The sequence below is a fragment of the Schistocerca cancellata genome, unplaced genomic scaffold (genome assembly GCF_023864275.1).
Source record: "Schistocerca cancellata isolate TAMUIC-IGC-003103 unplaced genomic scaffold, iqSchCanc2.1 HiC_scaffold_1148, whole genome shotgun sequence".
In the NCBI taxonomy this organism is placed as follows: domain Eukaryota; kingdom Metazoa; phylum Arthropoda; class Insecta; order Orthoptera; family Acrididae; genus Schistocerca; species Schistocerca cancellata.
In genome coordinates this window covers 5,185,116-5,207,542 of record NW_026047147.1, presented here as the reverse complement: position 1 = coordinate 5,207,542, position 22,427 = coordinate 5,185,116, and the positions used below count along the sequence as shown (strand labels likewise).

At 38.9% G+C, this 22,427-nt stretch overlaps 1 protein-coding gene across 3 annotated transcripts; it reads left to right on the top strand.

The window, feature by feature from the left end:
• The first annotated feature begins 2,153 nt into the window (after positions 1-2,153).
• Positions 2,154-21,602, top strand: LOC126159822 (uncharacterized). Of its 3 annotated transcripts, none has more exons than XM_049916629.1 (4): positions 2,154-2,251; positions 4,232-4,318; positions 11,236-11,298; positions 20,372-21,590. In XM_049916629.1, the coding sequence occupies exons 2-4, from the start codon at positions 4,250-4,252 to the stop codon at positions 20,546-20,548; spliced, it is 309 nt and encodes a 102-aa protein (XP_049772586.1). In that variant the 5' UTR covers positions 2,154-2,251; positions 4,232-4,249; the 3' UTR covers positions 20,549-21,590. The 3 variants fall into 3 exon arrangements, with proteins under 3 accessions (XP_049772586.1, XP_049772584.1, XP_049772585.1); XM_049916627.1 differs by having other exon boundaries at positions 2,170-2,306; positions 20,372-21,583; XM_049916628.1 differs by lacking the exon at positions 2,154-2,251 and adding an exon at positions 2,320-2,693 and having other exon boundaries at positions 20,372-21,602.
• The last annotated feature ends 825 nt before the right edge of the window (positions 21,603-22,427 follow it).

Sequence of the window (22,427 nt, the reverse complement as noted above, 5' to 3'; positions counted from 1 at the left end):
ACTTTCAATATCCCCTGTTAGCCCTTTCTGGGACAGGTCACACACACTTGAACAATATGCTAGAACCAATCACATGACTGATTTGTAAGCAATTTCCTTTGTAAACTGATTGCACTTCCCCAGTATTCTACCAATAAACTGGAGTCTACCCTCTGCTTTTGCACCGACTGAGCCACCTCATATCCCTACAAAGGGTTATACCCAGGTATTTGTATAGCTCGCCTGATTGGTATTATAGTCATAGGATACTACACTTTTTCGTGTTGAAGTGCACAGTGTTATGTTTCTGATCATTTAAAGCAAGTTGTCAGTTATTACATGCCTATGAAATCTTATCACAATCTGGCTGAAAATTTACACAGCTTCTTTCAGACAGTACTTCATTATGGATGACTGCATCATCTGCAAAAAGTCTGAAGTTACTGTTAATATTGTATGCAAGGTCATTAATATACGCTATGAACAGCAAGAGCCTAACACACTTCCCTGGGGCACATCTGAACTTATTACTACATGTAACGACGACTCTTCATCCAAAATAACATGCTGCATCCTCCCTACCAAAATTCCTCAATCCAGTTGCAAAGTTCAATTAATACTCCATATGAATGTACTTTTGATACCAAGCACAGGTGTGGTACTGAGTCAGATGCTTTTCGAAAATCAATAAATACTGCATCTACCTGACTGCCATGATCCAAATATTTTAGTATGTCATGTGAGAAAAGAATGACTTGGGCTTCACATGACTGATATTTTCGGAATCCTTGCTGGCTGGCATGGAGGAGGTAATTCTGTTCGAGATACCTCATCATGTTTGGGCTCAGAGTATGTTCTAAGATCCTAAACCAAATGGATGTCAAGGATGCTGGACTGTAACTTTGTGGATTACTTCTACTACCATCTTATAGATGGACGTGACCTGTGCTTTCTTCAAACTACTAGGCACCATGTTTTGTTTGAGGCATCTGTGACAGATTTTAGTTAGAAGGGGGGCTAACTTACCGTAAATTCGGTGTAGAATCTGACAGGGATTCCATTGGGCCCTCGAGCTTTACTCAAGTATAACGATTTCAGTGGTTTATCAGCACCACTGACACTAGTACTTACTTCCCTCATCTTTTCAGTGTTATGAGGACTAAATTGGGACATTTCTCCTGGGTTTTTCTTTGAAATGGAAAATCTAAAAACAGAGTTAAGCATTTCATATTTTGCTTTGCTACCCTCAGTTTCAGTTCCTGTTTCCTTCGCTAGGGACTGGACAGTAACTTTTGTGCCACTAACAGCCTTTACATACAACCAGAATTGCTTTGGGGTTTGTGAAATATCATTTGACAACAATGCCCAGCAATTCCTGCCCATCAGTACGTGAGGTCTGCCTGGTCTCGGTTTATCTATGTTTATTCCTTCATAGCTCCACGTCAGAGTCACAGCATCGATATTCGACGTGGGAAGCTGACAGAACATTTGACAATATTCTGCTGCGGCAGTTATTGAAAGCCTCACACATTGATCTCTTGACAGACAAATGCGTTTTATTCAGCAATTCTCTAGCTACAGCTCTATGCTTTGTTTTACATCTATGACACAGTAGTCTCTATTTCTTCAGCTGTTTCTTTACAGTAACTGTATACTGTAGAGATTGCCTCCCATTATGAACTGTTCTACTGGGTACATATCTGTCCAGTGCGTGCTCAACTATTCTTTTAAACTTGAGCCAGCATTCCTCTACATACTGCTGCCCTGTGCTTAAACTTTCAGTTCCTCATTGAGATACGACACTACTATTTTTTTTATCTGCTTTACTGAATACACACACACACACACACACACACACATATATATATATATATTTATTCTTTGTACTTTGTTAGTCATTTGCTGCCACAACCATATCAAGTTCACTGATGTGGACATCCTCAAAGAGGTCAGGTCTCTTTGTTGCCGTTAGAAACAATATATTTTCATCATGAGTGAGGTTCCTAACTGTCTGTTCTAGTTAGTTTTCCGAGAAGGCAACGGGACCGATGACCTCACTGTTTGGTCTCCTCCCCCAAATTAACCAACAAACGACTTTAATTTTTTTCCTAGCAGATATGCAGCTCTGATTCCAAGAATGTTAGAACGACCTCCGTGGTAGGTTCTCTCTTCCGCATTTATTGACTTTGACCACAGCAGTGGATGGCTGTAGAGTTTAGTAGTTCATTGTCATGCGGTTGTACGGTATTATATTGCGTTTTCTGTGTAATATGTAAGTGATTTGATGGTGGAGACAGGAAATCACGGAAAGACGCATATTGAGTGTGGTACTAAGTCAATACTTAATTATCATTACAGCTAACTGCCTCGAATGAAGTAGTTTGCCAATGCCTTGTAATGATGCTATAGTAACTGTTCGTACAGTTATTACAACGGTTTAATTTCATTTATTGGGCACATTTGAACGATAAGTTTGTTCCACATTTAATTCTTGTATCATCTTTGGCGCCTCTGGTTATGGTTTGAGATAGCCTTAGAATTTCGTAAGCGATTATTTCAAGTTATGTGTATCAGAACCAAACACTTGTTATTTTCAGTGAGCTTGTGTTTCCGCATTGCGAGCAGGAGGTGACTAGTGTTTAGACAAACATATTAGTGCACATTACGTACCTGTTCTGTTCGGCAATTACGAAAAATACCAGATCGACGTGTGGGTATGTAATATGCTTGCAGTTTTCTTTCTGTCCGATGAAATTGCTAAATGTTTCCCGTGATTTAGCTAAAGAACCACCAGAAATTTTGATGTGTTGTCTGTAATTACCGGCAAAGTGTCTATATGTGGTGGTTGGAGAAAGTGCAGGTCAATGTGAAATACTCGGTGATTGACGAAAAAAGGCCCTCACGAAGTTCACACGTCCGCTGCATTCATATTGTTATATTTACTTGTGCATGCGAAGTTCGGTAACAATATTTGTGAAGGAAGGAATAGGGACAGTAAGAGTTCACTGTAATCTGATCTGTGGTTCGCCCGGGTTGTAGCGCAAACAGTTGTACTGCCGATACATCAGATTCGTTAGCACACGTTAATACAGAGTATCAGGGATTGGTTATGTTGGTATGAAAGAGAATGCTGTACAGGGAATTAATTGTGTTGCGTTTTCCATGGATTATCAATGTGCCTATGTGCTTCATAGTTTAGTAAATAGTGTTAACTGCTGTTTGTAGTAATGTGCACGTTTGTCTATGGAAGGATATGGGAAATGTAATTGACTCTGTAAGGCCTAATGGGTATGTGTAATTGCCATCGACAAAAGCATCACAAAACCACAGAACATTGTCATGGGTACGCTTATGAGAAAGTAATTTCACTAAGTCTTGTTAGAGGAATGTAATCGGTGTTAAATCTTGACAGTCAAGAATCATTTATTTTTCCATGCAACGTGCAGGCAGCAGTGTGTGTTTTTTAGTGACTGGGTAAAGATTGCAGCATTGCTCTATATTGAGTTGATAACGTTGAATATAGATGACTGTATAAGGAAACAGTTGTTAAAAATACATACTAAACTGACTGAAAAAAAGAAAGTTCTGTCTGTATGGGTGGATTTTCATGTTCTGCTTTTCTGAATACCATGAACAAATATGGGTTTATAGATTGATTGAAAGTGCAGCCAGTATGATTGAGAAATAATTCTTTTCTGTCCTTGCATACGTTGCTAAGAACATAATTATAAACCTCTTACATTATTCTATAAATTAAGGAATTTGCATGATACATTGACAGGCTTAGATTTACCTCGAGACACATTTTAATCTTTTATTCTTCATACGTAAAATTGTCTACAGTATATAGATTTGTCTGGTAAATTCACTTTATCTTAGTTGCTTCACATGACACTTTGAAATTTACGTGGAAAAAGCAAGATAGGTCAGCTACCATATTCAGAATGGGATTGTATACCACAAGCAAATGCTACCAAGTAACAGCAGTAACTGTAAGTCATTTTTTTTCCATTGTGTGTGGTTTTTGTTTTCTGTCAAATTGAGTTATGTTTTCCATTAATGACAGTGAGGCTTCAGAGTCTTTATAACCAGCAAGTTGTAAATCAGTTCTTTTTATCAGGTTCTTTGTTCCTCAGCCAGTTTTAAATTTTTAATATGCATTGACTCGTTTGCTGCAGCCAGAAAATGCTGCCTGTGCACTGTTGAATAGTAACAATTTAAACAATATCACTTTTGCTTTCTTGTTTTTCAGTGGATTAGGAGAGCACTCATGGACTCCAAGGGAACTAGTTGGCTGAAAAAAGGGAAGAATGAAGTATATGCTGAACCAGGCTCCTTGGTAAATAGCTTCTTGTATTTTTTACCATTGTTTCATTAATTTCTCTGTGCAATGTGGTGTGTAAACAAGGAGATTACCTTCCCTGTTGTTTGTCAGATGAAATATTTGGTACTGGCTGTTGGTTTTGATTCTTGACCAAATGAAGTTGTGACTCTTGGCTGTGCAACATATTTGCAATGGATTGGTATCTTGTAGTATATAATGCTGCTATCCAATATTTAATTTGTTTTAAAATTTCTGTAGCTTATTGTTAGTGTGATGTTGGCATGCCAGTAGTTAATGATTACAGGTTTGTTGTCTACTAGGAACTTGTCACATGTTCTTGAACTATTGTGGTGTTTGCAATCACTTGTTACAAATTAATTTTCTACTTTGAGATTTAGTTTGGTGTGTTGTTAATGTCTAGATTTGTTCCTTTCTTAGAAAGTGGTATTATTAATGGATATGATAAAGTAATATATGAGTAGGACTTTACTTGCTAGAGTGCAGGTGATTCAGCTGCTACTGTAGATCAGTTGTACGGCTTGCTGGATGAATTGATCAGATGCTCTATTTGTGGTCAGTTTTTAGGTTGACCATAGTTGCTTTCACAGACAAGAGGGATATATATATATATAATGTGGATTTATTGCAGACAATATTTGGCAGTCTATTTGTCATGGTGCCTGATGGAAAAATCTAAACTCATGACCTACAATATTGTTTTCCTGGTGTATTATTTTTGCTATTGCTCATCTAATTGGTTTTATGCACTCAATGTTCTTGTTAGCAATATTACTGTTCTTGATCAGTTTTTTATTTGGGGGTAGGTATTTAGAATCTATTAAATATAGGGAAGTGGTAGGTGACAAATAGCTGTTGTTGAAATCCTTTGAGGAGCTTAAATACTATTAAATGAAATTTACAACCCTAAAAAGGAAATGGTGGTAATGCTGATACTAAGAGTAAAGGAGTGGGAAATACGGAAGCGTCCGATCCCGCCCGTCTGCTTTGACCCATTACGTCACAAATATGGCGGAAACAAAAACAAACACACACACTTTCCACAAGAAGCCTAATGACACTAACGGGACAAGCGCGGGAAATGGGGTGTTTTGGGTGGGGGCAAACTAAATGTAAACAAATTTAGACGCCTTGCGTAGCTACAACGTGTAAGTGAAGACAGCCATGCATGAATACCCACCCACCTCCCCAGGGGTCGTAATCCCTGCAACCCATAGAAGATAAAGATGCTTCAGTAGCTGATTAGTGTTTTTTGTCTTTTTTTAAAAAAATCTCATGAAATAGAACGAACAGATCAGAAAGATAAATATAATAAAGTAAAACAGAAATTGGAGGAAACAGATAATTAAAATAAGTATTAAGTGTTTTTAAATTTAAAAAAAATCTCAAGAGATAGACCGAACAGATCAGAAAAGTAAATAAAATAAAACAGAACTGGAAACAGCCACACTTAAACCAAACTCCGCACTGTCATGACGTCGCACACAACACCCTTACATCACGGGTCAAAGCCGACGCGTGGGATCGGACGCTTCTGTCGACCCAAGGAGTGTTACAGTTTTAACTACGGAATGTTTGCAATGCTCTTTAACCAGTAGATTTTCACAGTACCACTCTAAATATTTGGTAACTCATAAATTACTTACATGTTAGTATAATCACAGAGTTAAACTGTGTGGGCTCAAATATGACACTTCTGTAACACACAACAAATGCCTACGGATTTGGTGCTCTTAAAATAAGTAATTATAGCAGAATGTCACTGTCAGCTTCTGGCAAATTTAAACATGCTAAAGCTACTGTTAGAGCTCACTTCTTGATTCAGTATTTCTGAGAACAGCAGGATTTGAAGTTGCCAGTGTGTGGCCATAAACATTCTACGGATAATTCTCTCCTCATTGAACTTGTTTTGAAAATATATTGTTCATTTCTTTCTTCATCAAAGTGCTGTAGTTAATTTGTGTTTTTGTAGCTAGATCAAAACACTAATGACCCTGTAAAGATGTCTTTGCTCTGAATCATTCATCTTGAAAGTTTATCTAGCAGCAGTGAAAACACAAATGTATACCCATGCTAGACAATGTCACGTTATGAAAGTAGCCTTTACAGGTTTTTGTTAGTGTCAACTGCCAAAGTCTGGGTCAAGTAGGACCTTCCTCCCTCCCCTCCCAAAGGAAGAAAACCTTTGTACTTTCATTGTCTCACTTACCTTTCTTTCTATGGTGTGTGTAGTGTCTTGCTCATATTCAGGATGTTAATTCTTCTAGAGGTACTGTAGGTTTAGCATTGATCTCAAAATGTAAGCAGTTGGTAAAGGTAGGTCATCGTAGATTTAGCACACATGCCTTTGGTGTTCGTCGTCTTATCACTTCTTTTTGGAACAACTACAGAAGTGACGACTACGATGTACTTTCATATCATGTGTTACATCTATATTGTAAATGTATCTGTTTTCCCATTAGCTCAAAGCTGTGTGATTGAGCAGTTGCTGTTACAGCTTTTCATGTGAGGTTGTATCTGAACTGGTCCAACGGTGAAAAGCAAAACTCAGTTGCCGACAACTCAGGTGCCTCAGTTACATTTCCAAAGAATAGAGAAAGTAAAATCAAACACAGAAAATGTCAGGATAGAATAATGGTATACAAAGGGTACATTTGTACTCAACACATTGAGGAGGCCTTTGGTTGCAGGTAGGTAGAATCAATTGACCGCTAAATATTTAAGCTTTTGGACAAAGTCATTCATATGAAGTACAGAACACTAGAGCATGAATACATCTAATGCAAGCAGAAATCTGTTGGCGTGACTGGTGGCATAAAGAGGTGCTGTGGGGTGGGAAGTGAGGGATAGCAGGGTAGGGGTGGAGGTGATGCTGTGCTGCCTGTGGGATTGGTCAAGGACATAGGGTGACAGAATAGGGCTTCCAGGTGCAGTGTTGGCAGGCTGTATGGGGGGTGGGGGGGAGTTGTGGGGTAGGTGTGTGCACTGCTCAGTGCTAGAATGAGAGCAGGATAGGGAATAGGTGGGGCGGAGCATACAGACTAGTGAACATTGAAGGTATGGGGGGTTATGGGGATGAGTGATATGTTGTAGGAAGAGTTTCCATTTTGCACAATTTAGGAAAGTGCTATCACCCTCTATGATCACATCCCCCAACACACATGACTTTGTCACTGAACAGTACCTTCCCCAGTGTCTGACTGTCTCCTAACCTACAGCCCATTCCTGGTCGTCATGTTCAACTACATTCTCACAGACAATTACTTCTCTATTGAAGGGATGGCCTACAAACAAATCTGCAGTACATCAAAGGCCAACTGTATGTCACCATGTTCTGCAAATTTATTCATGGCCCACCTTGAGGATTCCTTACTAACCACCCAGAATCACAAACCGTTCACCAGATCAAGATTCTTTGATGACATTTTGTGATCTTATTGGTTTGTTTATTGAACCTGATCTGATTAAGTCCATCAGACCCTCTATTAAATTGGGCCATGGTTTCCCTTTTTATAGCATATTTTTCTGAAACTAAGTTTTAATATGGAAAATAGTATTACAATGATATGAGTGTCTGAAGTAACAGTGTCAGTGAATAATACTATGAACTAAAAGTTAATACTGGCAGTATTTTTACTACTGGAGTTGCTGCCACTAGTGGTTTTGGTAGTGGTGGTGATGAAAGAATTTGTAGGTGTGCAAGGTAGACTTTTTCTGATGCAGTGTGTTACGGGGAAGGGAAATGTAAGGAGACTCCACCAGCTAAGAATATTGGGAAACAATGTGGTTTGAAGGAAATACTAAGGGTCACACTGAGGCGTGCATAGCCTAAAATTTCCTTTACAGCCTTCTCCCAGAAACGGAATCCCATGCCTTGCCTTGTCAGTCACAAATACAGAAGCGTCTGATTCCACCCATCTGGTTTGACCCATGCCGTCACAAATATGGCGGAAACGACCATACACTAAGACTCCAATATGGCGCCTATGATGTCATTACATAAACATGACCACTAACACGAAAATACAATTAAAAACCAACACACACGTTCCACAAAAACTTAAGGAAACTAACGGGACAAGTGTGGGAAAGTGGGGGTTTTTGGGTGGGGACAAAGTAAATACAAATTTAGACACACACCACCATACTAAGCCACACAAAACGACAAAAAAAAGACGGCACAAAACTACTCAAATTCCACTAAACACAATATACAGTGGAAACGGACACTTCGCTTGATCTACATAGCTCAACAGCAGCTCCCGATCCCACGAATTGGAATCAAACATTTCCCTTCACCTCTTATCTTTAAGACGCCTCCACATACAGCCGTCCCTGATCAGAGATGCCAGAAGTTTAGTAAGCCGCGTTTCTTCACAACACACTGAACACTTAGACTTCATCCAAAAATCTGAATAGTTGAAGAAGAGACAACGCACTGTCCCCCATCATCGCCGACAACCGAAAACTGTTGACCCTGCCAGTCATATCCATCACTACCAAAGGCATAAAAAAAGAAGTTTACCAAAACTCACACACACCAATAAAAAAAAGTAATATTGACATGACAAAACCAAAATTGTTAACTCCCTGAAAAATATTCCGCTGAAAGCACAGTCACTACCAATACCACACACGTGCAATGCTACCACGCAAATGAACATCATACGCCATGTAACACGCTACCCATAAACACACCACCAGAGAGAACCACCAACCGCAACAATACACCACCTATAAACACGCCACACATGCAAACTAAACCAAAAACATCACCTAACACACAACACATGAACACACCACCAGAGAGCACCACCGGTCGCATCAAAACACCTACAAATGCGCCACTCTCATAAACTAAATTCCACACTGCCATGATATCACACACCACAATAGCCTTAAGTCACGGGTCAAAGCCGACGGGTGGAGTCGGAAGCTTTGGTCGACCCCCATCTCCCACATACTCCTAGAGTAGCACTCCCCTTGCAAGTCAGTACTACCCATGACTGAAGTACTGAATCACATTTTCTGCCGAGATTTACCCTACCTCTCATGCCTTGAAATGAGGAATAATCTCTCCACCCTTCCCACAGTTGTGTTTTGTCTCCAATTGGACTGATGAAATATTCTTGCCCATCGCTACTCCAGTCCTGCTTCCAACCTCTTGCCTCATGTCTCATATCCCTGAAACAGAGCTACATGCAGGACATGCATGTTTCCTGCAGCCCTGTCAGACATCTCCAACACAAAGGCAGCGCTACTTGTCAAAGGAACCTTGTGATTGGCAACTACCCGCCTGCAGCCACTGTGCTGTATCCTACATAGGCATAACTAAATCGCTCTGTCTGCAGGAGTGACCACTGCCAAAGTATGGCCAAGAAAGCTGGACCACCCACTTGCTGATAGTACCCCCAGCATGATGGGGTTCACTTCAGTGACTGCTTCATACCTGGCTCCAACTGGATTCTATCTTCTAACACAGCATATTATTTCCTGTAACCCCTCTAGACTCAGCCTATGCTAGTCCATGTCCTCTACACACATCCCTTTTCCCTGCTCTAACTTCACCCCCCCCCCCCCACACACACACACACACACACACACACTCTTTCCTCCCAATGCAATTACTATTTTCCCTTTCTCAATTTCTCTCCTCCCCTTCCCCTCCCACAGTACAGCTTCCCAAAACTACCTTTAGCAACTCATACTGTCTCTGCCACATCCTTGCATGCTACCACAGAGAACACATTATCTTCCCCCCACCCCTCCCACTTTTACACTGCTATCCCTCTCTTGCTGCCCTGCACCTCCTCATATTTCACAACCCACCCTAACAGATGGTTGCTCATACCAAAAGCAGATGGTCATTCCCAGTTCCTGGAGGCAGTGGCCATGTGTGTGTTGTGGTCCTGTGAATGTGTTCTCTATTTCAGAAGGGCTTTGTCCAGAACCTCAATTTTTTAATACTGTTTCATTGTATTTGTCTGCAAGTCAGTATAAAAAGTATACATGCCAAATTTCATGTTAATGGGAAAGTGAACTGGAAAAAACACACCAACCAATTCTGCAAGAAAAGTCCTCAAGATTGTTCTACCTCGTGTGTAAACTGAGAGGAGTGTTTGGTTCAGATATGTGTTAATTCCCCTGATATCAGTAACATAAAAAAAGGTCCGTGTGATATGCTAGGTGGAACATATGGTGCTGTCTGTATTTTGTTTACCAGGCTTGGAATACTAATAGTTTTTTATATCTCTGACTCTGCTGTTGGCATCAGGGAGAGTGTTAAAGAATGTGTTCCCAGAAAGCAGTTTACAAACAAGATACTGTAAGTAATGCAAAAATCCACATCCCAAGTCATAGGCTAGCAAGAACAGGAAACTCTCAGCAAGTGAATGGCCTCAAAAATCTTACTTATTATTCCCTCCCTGCTTCATCCACATCATTTTAATATTTCAAAATAAAACTGTGTGATTGGCTGATAGGAAATTCATGTTGCAATTAGTTGTACTATATGGGTATTGTTGATTTTAATATTAAAGATTCTAGTTGTACCCACGGATTTCATTACACTATTGTTTTTTTATATGATGTGCATTTCGTATAAAATAGTTAATGATAAGTAAATAAAGATTATGGAAGTAGAAAATATGATTGAAAATAGCAGCATAGGAAAATGAAGTGCAAGATACTAATAAATTTTCAAACATGTTGTCACTGATCATTCATATAACTTTTCAATCATTACCATTGAAATGCACCTTACTGTCACTGAGAAGGCCACTCTCTGAAAAGAATGAGTCATTTATTCTTTAGAAGTGTCATAGACGTACAATATGTGATACTTTTTTGTAATATATCTAAAATTGTCTTGTTAAAAGAACTCCTTGCAGATATTTTTTTACTATTCACCACAGGTTCAGTTACGCACATCCACCATGAAAGTAAAAGAAGAATTGGATGAGCAAGTGAACCAACAGGTAAGTCTAGAATTTGTGTGACTGTATGAAATTAAGCAGTGTTATGTTATGGCTCAGTTTTGGTGAATATAATATAGATTGACTTGATGCACTTGTCCACGTTAGTCTACCCTCTACAAACCTCTTCATCTCTGATGACTGTCACCTACTACATCCATTCGAACTTTCTTCGTGTCTTCATGCCAGTCTCCCTCTACACTTTTTACCCTCACATATCCCTCCATTACCAAATTGACTATCCCTAGATGCCTCAGAATTTGTGCTGTTAACAGGTCCCTTGTGTTAGTGAAATTGGTCCCTATGTTCCTCCTTCATTTGTTTCGTCCACCCATCAAATCTTCAGCATTCTTCTGTAGCACATTTCAGATGCTTCCATTCTCATCTTGTCTGAATTGCCTATCATTTATGTTTGACTTCCATACAGGGCTGCACTGCAAATATCTTCTGAAAATACTTACTAACACTTAAATTTACATTAGATGTGAACAGTCCTTTTTATTAGGCACATGTTCCTTGATATTCCTAGTCTTCACTTTATTTCTTTCTTACTTCAGCCATTGTCAGTTACTTTGGTGCCCAAATAGCAAAAGTTGTCTGCTACTTTTAGTGTGTCATTTTCTAGTTGAAACTCAACATTGACTGATCTATTTCAGCTAGATTCTATTGCTTTTATTGATGTTTGCCGTACAATCTCTTCTAGTAATACTATACAATTTTACTCTTCCAGCTTACCTCCCATACATCCCTTCATTGACAATTTCAAGATGCTGGTTTTGTTGATAGAATTACATTGTCATTGGTAAACACACAGTTTCCTTTACCTTCCAGATTTCCTTCATGTCTTCCTTGTACAGAGTGCATATCAGATGTAGGCTACAAGCCTGTCTCATTTCCTACGCAATGCTTCCCTTTCATGTCTTTCAGCTCTTACAACTGGAGTCTGGTTTCTGTGGAAGTTGCAAACAAACTTGGGCTCCCTGTCTATTTATTCTGCTGCTGTCCAAATTCCAAAGAGTGCAGTCAACTCCACATTCTCAAAAGCATTTCAGTAAATCTGCAAAATCTGTAAACACAATTTTCTTTCTTTAACTCGTCTAAGGTAAGCCATAGTATCAGTATTGCCTTGTGTTACATGTTCCTGGTACCCAAAGTGATCTTACTTAGGGTTAACCCTCTAAAAGCTTTTCCATTCTTGCAAGCATGATATATCAATCTGATGGTCTGGTCCGATAGTATTCACACCTGTTAGCACCTGCCTTTCTTCGAATTTGAATGATTACATTCTGGTTGATGTATAACTTTGTCAGCTATCTCGTATCTTGCACAAAAGTGGAATAATTTTGTCATGGATGGCTTTCCCAAGTATCCCAATAATTCTGAGGGAATGTCATCAACTGCAATTGCCTTGTTAAGACTTTGCTCTTTCAGTGTTATATCAAATTCTGGCCATATCATAATATCTCCAGTCTTGTCTACAACTACTTCCTTTCCCCACTCTGGAGCAAGTTTGTTCCCCTTTGCCTTACAACCATTCTTGTTTAGCCATATTGCATGTTCTGTTAACATCATTCCAGTAATGTCTGTATTCCCTTTTGTCTGCTTAAATAGACACATGTTTGTATTTTCTCTTCTCATCAGTTAAATTCAGCATCTCATGAGTTGTTAAGGTATTCATACTAGGCCTTACTTTTTACCTACATTTCCTCCTGCCTTCACTGTTTCATCTCAAAGCTGCCTATTCATCACCCAGTGTATAATTTCCCTCTATTTATCAGTTGTTGCCTAATGCTCATTTTCAAACTATCAATGATTTTTGGTTCATTCAACTTACCCAAATCCCATGTACTTAAATTCTACTTTTACCATTTCAACAACATTACTCTGCAGTTAAAAACAACTCTAGCCAGAGTCCACATCTATCACTGGAAATGTTTTGTAGTTTACAATCCTGTTTTGAAACCTTCATTTTTGACATTACATAATCTGCTTGAAACCTTTTGATTTCTCCATGTTATTCCACATACACAAGCTTCTTTCATGATACTTGAAACAAGTGTTTGCAGTGACTAATTCATGCAATGTGCAAAATTCTACCAGGCAGCATCCCTCTTTCAGTCATTTATGCCATTGGATGTTCTCTTAACTATTGTGCATCTTGTTCCTACTATTGAATTTCATTACCTTCTAGAATTGGCTCTCTTCTCCCTTAGCTATTGAATAATTACTCATCAAACTTTTTCCTATTCCATTCTTCTGCTGGTCTGGTTGCCATACAAATTTCTACCACTGTTGTATTTCCTTCGTGCCTATTTCAGCTATGGTAATTCATTTACATTGCTGTTGATAATAGCTTACTCGTGTTTCTATTTTCTTGCTAATTACGAAGGCTCTCCCTGCATGACTCCTGTTTGATTTTTTGTAGATAATCCTGTACTGACCTGACCGGAAGTCTTGTCCTTTCTGCCACTGCACTTCAGCTCTTACTACAACTGAATACAACCTATCAATTTTTCCTTTTTAAAGTCTCCAACCTTCCTAGGCTGTTGTTGTCGTCGTCGTCATCAGTTCAGAGACTGGTTTCGTGCAGCTCTCCATACTACCCTATCCTCGGCAAGCTTCTTCATCCCAAAGTACGTACTGCACTCTACATCTTTCTGAATCTGCATAGTGTATTCATCTGTTGGTCTCTCTCTTTTTTACCCTCCACACAGCCCTCCTATGCTAAATGGGGGATCCATTGATGCCTCAGAACATGTCCTACCAACAGATACCTTCTTCTAGTCAAGTTGCGCCACAAATTCCTCATCTCCCTGATTCTATTCAGTACCTCCTCATTAGTTACATGATTTACCTATCTAATCTTCACCATTCTTCCGTAGCACCACATTTCAAAAGCTTCTGTTCTCTTACACACACACACACACACACACACACACACACACACACACACACACACACACACACACACACACACGCGCGCAGGGAGCTGGGACCACACTGCCAAGCTGTGCTCTCAGCTCTCTGAGACTGCGTGCGAGTGAGTGTCTACTGCTGACAAAGGCCTTAATGGCCGAAAGCCTTAATTGTGTGAATCTTTTTATTGTGCCTATTGTGACTCAGCATCACTGCTGTATCATGAGTAGCAACTTTCCTTCTCTGGTATTGTTGCATTCCATCCTGGATTTTCCATTGTTTGGTGTTTGCTTCTATTCTCATTTTGTTTAAACTGTTTGTCATCCATTTTGTCCACTTCCATACAAGACTACATTCCAAACAAATACTTACAGAAAAGACTTCCCAACACTTAAATCTATACTCGATGTTAACAAATTTGTCTTCTCGAGAAAAGCTTTACTTGCCATTGCCACCCTACATTTTATATCCTGTGTACATTGACCATCATCAGTTATTTTGCTCCCCAAATAGGAAAACTCATATACTACTTTGTGTCTAATTTCCTAATATAAATCTCTCGGCATCACTGATTTAATTCGACTACATTCCATTATCCTCATTTTGGTTTTGTTGATGTTCATCTTATATTCTCCTTTCAAGACACAGTTCCTTCTGTTCAACTGTTCTTCCAGGTACTTCACTGTATGACATAATTAAAATGTCGTCAGCAAACCTCAAAGTTCTTATTTCTTCTCCATGGATTTTAATTTCTGCTCTGAATTTTTCTTTTGTTTTCCTCACTGCTTGCTCAGTATACAGATTCAACACCATCAGGGATAGGCTACAACCCTGTATCACACCCTTCCCAACTGCTCTTTCCCTTTCATGCCCCTCGACTCTTTATAACTGCCATCTGGTTACTGTACAAGTTGTTAATAGCCTTTCGTTCCCTGTGTTTGATCCCTGCAACATTCAGAATTTGAGAGAGAGTAATCAAGTTAAAATTGTCAAAAGGTTTCTTCAAGTCTGCAAATGCTAGAAATATAGGTTTGCCTTTCCTTAATCTGTGTTGCAAGACAAGTTGTAGGGTCAGTATTGCCTCACGTTTTCAAACATTTCTATGGAATCCAAACTGATTTTTCCCAAGGTCAGCTTCTACCAGTTTTTCCATTCATCTGTAATGTATTCATGTTAGTATTTTGCACCCATGACTTACCAAACTAATAGTTTGGTTATTTTCATGTCTGTCAACACATTCTTTCTTTGTGATTGGAATTATTATATTCTTCTTGAAGTCTGAGGGTATTTCACCTATCTCCCACATCCTACCCACCACATGGCAGAGGTCTGTCAGGGCTGGCCTTTCGAAGGCTATCAGTAGTTGTAATGGAATGTATACTTTCAGGGCCTTGTTTCGACTCGGGTCTCTCACTGCTTTGTCAAATTTATCATGCAGTGTCATTTCTCCCATTTCATCTTCATCTACATCCTGTTCTATTTCCATAATATAGCCCTCCAGTATATCACCCTTCTATAGACCCTCTATATAATTCTTCCACCTTTCTGCTTTCTCTTCTTCGCTTAGAACTGGTTTTCCATCTGAGCTCTTGATATTCATCCAAGTGCTCCTCTTTTCTCTAAAGGTCTCTTTAATTTTCCTGTAGGCAATATCTATCTTACCCCTAGTGATATACGCTTATCCTACTACGATAAGTAATACTCCACACTCAGACATATAGACTGCCTGGCCTGCTTTTCCTGATAATATCCTCCTGAGTGGACTCTGTCTGGAGATCTGAATGGGGGACTATTTTACCTCCTGAATATTTTGCCTAAGATAATTTCTTGCAGTAGAGCTGTATGCTCTTGAGAAGAAAAACAGAGAGCTACAGTTCGCTTTGCTTTCAGCCATTTGCATTATTGGCACAGGAAGTTGGTTAATGCTACAAGGCCAGGTCAGTTGATAATCCAGACCATTGCTCCTGCAACTGCTGAAAAGTATTTTGCCCCTCTTGAGGATCCATGTCTAAGTTTGATATCTCCTCAGATAATACTTATTTGTGTTTGCACCTAACACTGTTTTCAGTGTTGTTGACATGCAAGCAACCCTGCCCTAGCAGTGTCCATGGTTCATTTGGGGTGGGGACTGTGGACTATTGTTTGAAGTGCTGTCTTTGAGCAGGAGCAATAGTTCTAGCATGTATATGTGTAGAATTACTTCATTATCTATATGAAGATAAATAACAATTCTGTGAGACTGCATTGATACACATACAAACCAGCAGATGAAAACTGTTGCTAGGTCTCAGATTTGAGGCTGTAACTCCTAGTTTCAGGATCAGTTACTTAAACAATTAGCCTAACCAAGCATGCCTCCACCAAGGGGATTTCACTTGTGTGTCCTCATAGATTTTTGTCTTAGGTTCAGGATTTGAAGGTCAGTGGCCAGTCAATTATTTGGTAAAGCAGTAAGATACCATTCTCAATAAAAGTAGAAACAAGAAATGCATTTGGCACTTGGTTGATTTGTGAGTGCTGGCAAGTGTAAAAAATGTATTGTATAGTTGTCTGTAGCTGAGTGCATAGGATAATATTATAATAATCATAAAATTGGTGGTTCAGATCTCACTAAGTGCTACCAGTTCTTTTAGTTTTACTTAAATTCCATATGTAAAACAACTGGTAATTTTAATTCATGCTGAGTCATACTTTTCTAATAGTTATTTTTAGTTAAGTTACATAAAAATGCGAGTATTGTTAAAAAATTACATTTTGGTATAAAAATGGACAGCATAAAATTGAAAATAAATAAATCTCGCGTGAATGTATCAAAATTTTTGTTTTAATATGTCGGATGATGAAAAAATATGTAATTTTTACCAAACCATTACAATTCAGTACTTGTTAAATTTGCAGTTTGTTAGTAGACATGGAAGTTTTTAAAAAGTAGTAGTTCCTACTAGGAGATTCGAACCAGCAACTTTTTCATTAAGGCACTTTTATGCTATTCTTCCAATTACCAGCAATTGTGTTAATAAATAGGAAATGTTTTGTAGTAGGCAGCACTCAGAAGTCTTCTGATCTTCAAAGTCAAATTTTTTTAGTTTGGTTGCTGCCTAGTGCTGGTTTAGGAAATTGATGTTCCAGCACTAAACTCCAAATACTGTAAATCTGAAGGAAATTGAAGAGGATGATCTGCAAGATACCCTTTTCAGTCAAGTTATTATTGTCGCAGGAATGTGTCCATAATTGTTAAGGGGGCGGCCCATAAAATGCAAGAAATCCAGGTTTAACTTATCAGTGCAGCCAAAATAAATTTTTACATCTGTTGTTAGACAAATCTCTAATATTAGACAGTCACTAGATCACTATGTGAATGTTTCTGATTAGCTTAAATCACCCGGTATTCAAAATTGTATTGGCTGATTGCTTTCAGCAGAACAGTGAGTGAATAGAGCAGTCAATTTTACTTGATCAATGACTGTAGGATTCATTTTCATTCATGCAGAGGAACTGTTTTCTTTCCAAAATCATATAGGAGAACAAAATTATCTGCTGTTTAGGTCTTTAGCTCCAAATATGTTCGCTGTGCCTCTTCTTACAACCTGAAATTACCTGTGCATTTTTCTATTCCCATGAAACACAACTGTTCCATAAAATAACAGTTCCATTGCCAGAGGTGATCCTGCAACATCCACTTGTTTTATTTCATCTGACGGCTGCCCCTTCAGGTCTAGTGGTCAATTGTGTAGAAAAAGTTTGCTTTTTCCTTCTCCCTCCTGTCCCCACTTTAGTCAATTATGTATGTCATTTTAGTATCTGTGCTGTAGTAAGAAATGTGAAATGCATTTTTATGTTCTTTAGTGGAGAAACTTTCTAAGGCAAAGCATTGTAATTATGTCTTTTCTGTTACTGTCTTCTGTTTTACTACCATCTGCATCATTGTCAACTATCAACTGTAGAGATGTCTTTGATCCCTTTTCTAACATTTTTGTTCAGAAGTTCTGGGGTTTTCATTTTTTGTTTCATGTTTTGCAAGATATGATGTTGCTTATAAATTAATGGAAAGCTTCTTATATAAGCTGTCTTGGTGGTTCTCGTATGTTCAACTTTTGGTTGGCCATGGGGATTCAGGGGATTTAGCTTCATTTGAATTTGCTGTTCAGATATCTGCTGTCATGTAACTATGTAATGTTGTTAACATTTGCAGGTCCTCACTGTATTCCACAACATTCCCCATGCTGAGTGTATTGGCTGTTATGTCATGTCTGATCACTTTATCAGGTTTGTTAGGCAAAAGTATGTTCCTGTCTTCCAGAGTTTGTTTTTAACAGTAGCAATCTGTGATGCTTCAGTAGTCCAGTGCTCATGTTCCAATCTCCGTATTTAGAGAATTTATTATTTTGGGCATGTCTATTACTAACAGAATAAATATTTTCCTGTTGTGTGGTTTTTCTAAACAGTTACACAGGCTAATTTTGGGAAAACATGTTTCATAGATTTTCACAGGAATTTTTGTTTTCACAGCTGTGCTAATGTCACAGGACATGGTTTTGAGATGAGAGTTCAGATTGTCCTCTCAAAATGTAGATCTACATTTTCCATGGATTCTCTAAATCTCTTCAATGAAATGGATGGACAGCATGGCTCATGTTATCTATATTTGGTCAACCTCATGTCATGTTTTACTTTTCTGATGTAATTTTCCTCCAAATCTTTTTCACTGTTTGAATTCATGCATCTTCAATTACGTAGCTAACAAGTATATATATCCTGTCACTGCAGTATGATAGAGGATTTTGATTTGAATACAATATTTACCAGACCATTTCTTAAGCATTAATGTACTATGGTGGGTGGATGTTGGAACTCAAATAGTTACTTTTTCCACATCACATTTGACACTTCAAAATTATTTTTTCTTCATATTTGATACTTACCTGCATGCAGATTCCAAATTCCAGTAACATGCAATGAGATAAATGCAGATTTATCTCATTGTCCAATACTGATTTTTCATAATGTATTACTGCCTGTGTTCTGTGGTGCATCTTTCTAGTGGGTCCTCGGCATGGAATATCTGATTTTGTAGCTAATTATTTCAATTTTTCCTTCCAGTGTTGTGTACAATTCCACTGTTAGTTAATGAAACTCTGGATCTTGTCTTGAATGCATATGCACTTTTCTAAGAGTAAGAGGATTGCTTATTGAATGGGTGTGAGGCTACAAATTCAAGTGTTCTGGGTTCCATCCCAGGCATCATCTGTCATTTTTTCACATGGAAATTGTCTATGTGGAAAATGACAGTTTCCATTCCAGTGTGAAGCTCTAGGTCCTCATGTAACTTTTTACTGTGTCAGTGAGTTCAAAAGTTGGAGGAAGCCAGTGGTGTACCACATCCAGTAAGACAATGTCTAACAGAGCACTAAGGTGTTAACAACTAACTCCAGGTAGTTGAAAGCTTTACTTTTACTTCAGGTTTGCATTAGTTTTTGTGACATTAGACATGTATTTTCCTCAGTACCAAACTTTGGTGACCCACACTTAGAGCTGCATTTACCTGCTTATTGTCTTTACAGGTGGTTTTCTGACCTAAAAAAATGCATTCTGCATATAACCTGCTAGTTGCTTAGTTTCTTCTTGACCATAGTGCCCTCATTGGCTTTGCAGAGGTACCCTATCATCTTCCACTGAATAACATAGGTCAGAAAATAGGGAGCTGAGATCATCATAAAATCAAAAAATGTTCTTATTGGAGCCTTGACCTTGGCACATTCATACGGGGGGGGGGGGGGAGAGAGAGAGAGAGAGAGAGAGAGAGAGAGAGAGAGAGAGAGAGAGAGAGAGAGAGAGAGAGAGAGTAGTAGTACTAATAGTAGCTACTTGGCAAGGATGAAACAATTTCTGTTTGGTTGATATCTGATGTGTCTACCTCCAAAGTAAACAGAACTTTGATGTCAAATGTTTGTCATGTTTTTCTGACATTTCCTACATCCTGTAGGACCTCCTCAGTATGAATCAATTGGAATGAAAGTAAATCTAATTTAATGTGACACATTTTCTTGTTGCCTAATGCTAGTAAGTGAATACATGTGACAAATAGCTTTTTAGCCCCACTTGATGTGTAACACAAGCACAAGAACAGAAGCTTTGAATGTGCCATTCTTTCTTTTTTCAGTTTCTTCAAGATCCACCAAGGATTGTAATGCCTAGTCTTTGTATAAAGCAAGACCTAGAACTGAAACGGGATTTAGATGGCATTGAGCATGATGTAAGTTTTCACTTCAATCATGCATTGTGCATGAAGTACTGTATGAATATCATGAAATGCATTGGGTGCAGTAAATTCCAGTGACCATAAATGATGAAACATTAAAACCGAGGATATTAGCACTTCTCCAGAATTTTTATAATATTTCAATTGACTGTAGGTATATTGTTCTGTTGTGTGTAATGGTATTTGAATGAAACTTGTAGGAAACATAAGTTTATTAACTGTAACACATGGTAATTTTATTGTACATGTAAATAATAAATGTCTCAAATTTGTTCATGGAACAAATGTACCTAATAAGACTTCTTTGCAGCAGCTGTCAATTTATTTGTCTCTGTCAGAGTTCTGTAATAGAAAAGATGTAAGAGGTAAAGCAATCAACTGTAAGCAGTATGTTATCAGATAAGTATGGTATTTGTCATACTACTTCTTTTCTGTGAAGTATTTAATGAAAAACATACTGCATTACTGGAATTATGTTTGCTCTGTGTAAAGACAATGGGTTTATCCAGTATGCATGACATAAATTTACAGTGTAATGGAACATTGCTTATCCCAAACTGCTTGCAAAGAGAAAACATTGTGATAGCAAGAATTCTTGTAAACAGCATTAAATTTAGCACGTTACAGTGATAGTGTGTGAAATTCCATATTCATTTAATTAACTATCACCATAGTGTACTAATTTTAATGCTGATGAAGGTTTCTCAGGTCTTAAGCTGCATGGTAGTGTTGATATCTCGCAACGTTTCAGGAATTGTCATACTACCCATCTCCTGGCGAAGTGTCAAGATTGGCGGAGAGCGGGTTATTTATTTGTGTGGTCACCCCGCTCCACTAGACCTTGGGTAGCCGCGGTGGACCAGTGGCGTGCACACGGTGATGGTGATGAGTCGCCCTTGGCAGCCATGTTTGGTTCTCGGTGTAAGCATCCTGTCTACGTCCCTGGCGGAGGACGTTGATGGGTAAGCTCCCGATGGACTGCCGCTATTGCAGAGTTCCATGCTGCTCCAAGTTGAGATCCCTCATCTCTGTTGACCAGATTGTTGTAAATCCTTATTTCTATGGATTCTTTGATAATGATTTCCCAGAAGCCAGATGCTCGGCACTGTACCTTTGTGTTCGAAGTTGAAGGTGAGTTTTTCATTTATGCTGTATTTTGCTTTGGCTGATTTTTCTGTGTGGCCTAGTCGCACACATCTGATACGTTCTTCAGTGTTTAGATGTACAGTGCTATGTTTGCCCAATGTATTGTTTTATGCATTTGCATGGTATGCTTTATACTCCTGGTGTGCTAAGGATCAGCGGGTCTTTTGCAGTACCTAGGAGCTCCCTGTCTTTGGTGGTGGTTGGAGAATGGTTTTGATATTATATTTGCCCAGAAATAGTACAATTTTGGCTGAGAGCGTAACTGTGTATGGAAGGAAAGCGAGTCGTTTGTCTCCTTCTACTTCATCATAATCTGGGGTTCTCACTGCTTCCTTTTAAGTGCCCTGTTGATCTGCGTTTCACTGTAGCGATTTTCGAGGAAGGCTTACCTCAGGTGTTGCAGCTCGGATGGATGGCTGTCTTAGTTGCAGATGGCATGCACCCTGTGTACCAGCGTGGTAAGTACTGTTTGGCCGGCTGGAGTGGCCGAGTGTTCTAGGCGCTGCAGTATGGAACCGCATGACTGCTACAGTCGCAGGTTTGAATCCTGCCTCGGGCATGGATGTGTGTGATGTCCTTAGGTTAGTTAGGTGTAAGTAGTTCTAAGTTCTAGGGGACTGATGACCACAGCAGTTAAGTCCCATAGTGCTCAGAGCCATTTAAGTACTGTTTGTCTTTGTGCTGGATGGTGGCAACTTGTTGCATGAAGTGTGTCTCTTCTTCTTATGTACTGCATGGCCGAGTGACCATCTGCCTTCCTCTTAATTAAAATATTAAGGAAGGGGAGGCATCCATTTTCCTCCATTTCCAT

What these genes read in the sequence shown, in the direction of transcription:
- LOC126159822 (XM_049916628.1), top strand. Translation starts at nt 4,250, where the DNA reads ATGGACTCCAAGGGAACTAGTTGGCTGAAAAAAGGGAAGAATGAAGTA. An exon ending in ATGCTGAACCAGGCTCCTTG is followed by an intron (nt 4,319 to 11,235) that starts GTAAATAGCTTC and finishes TATTCACCACAG; the next exon opens with GTTCAGTTACGCACATCCAC. An exon ending in ATGAGCAAGTGAACCAACAG is followed by an intron (nt 11,299 to 20,371) that starts GTAAGTCTAGAA and finishes TTCTTTTTTCAG; the next exon opens with TTTCTTCAAGATCCACCAAG.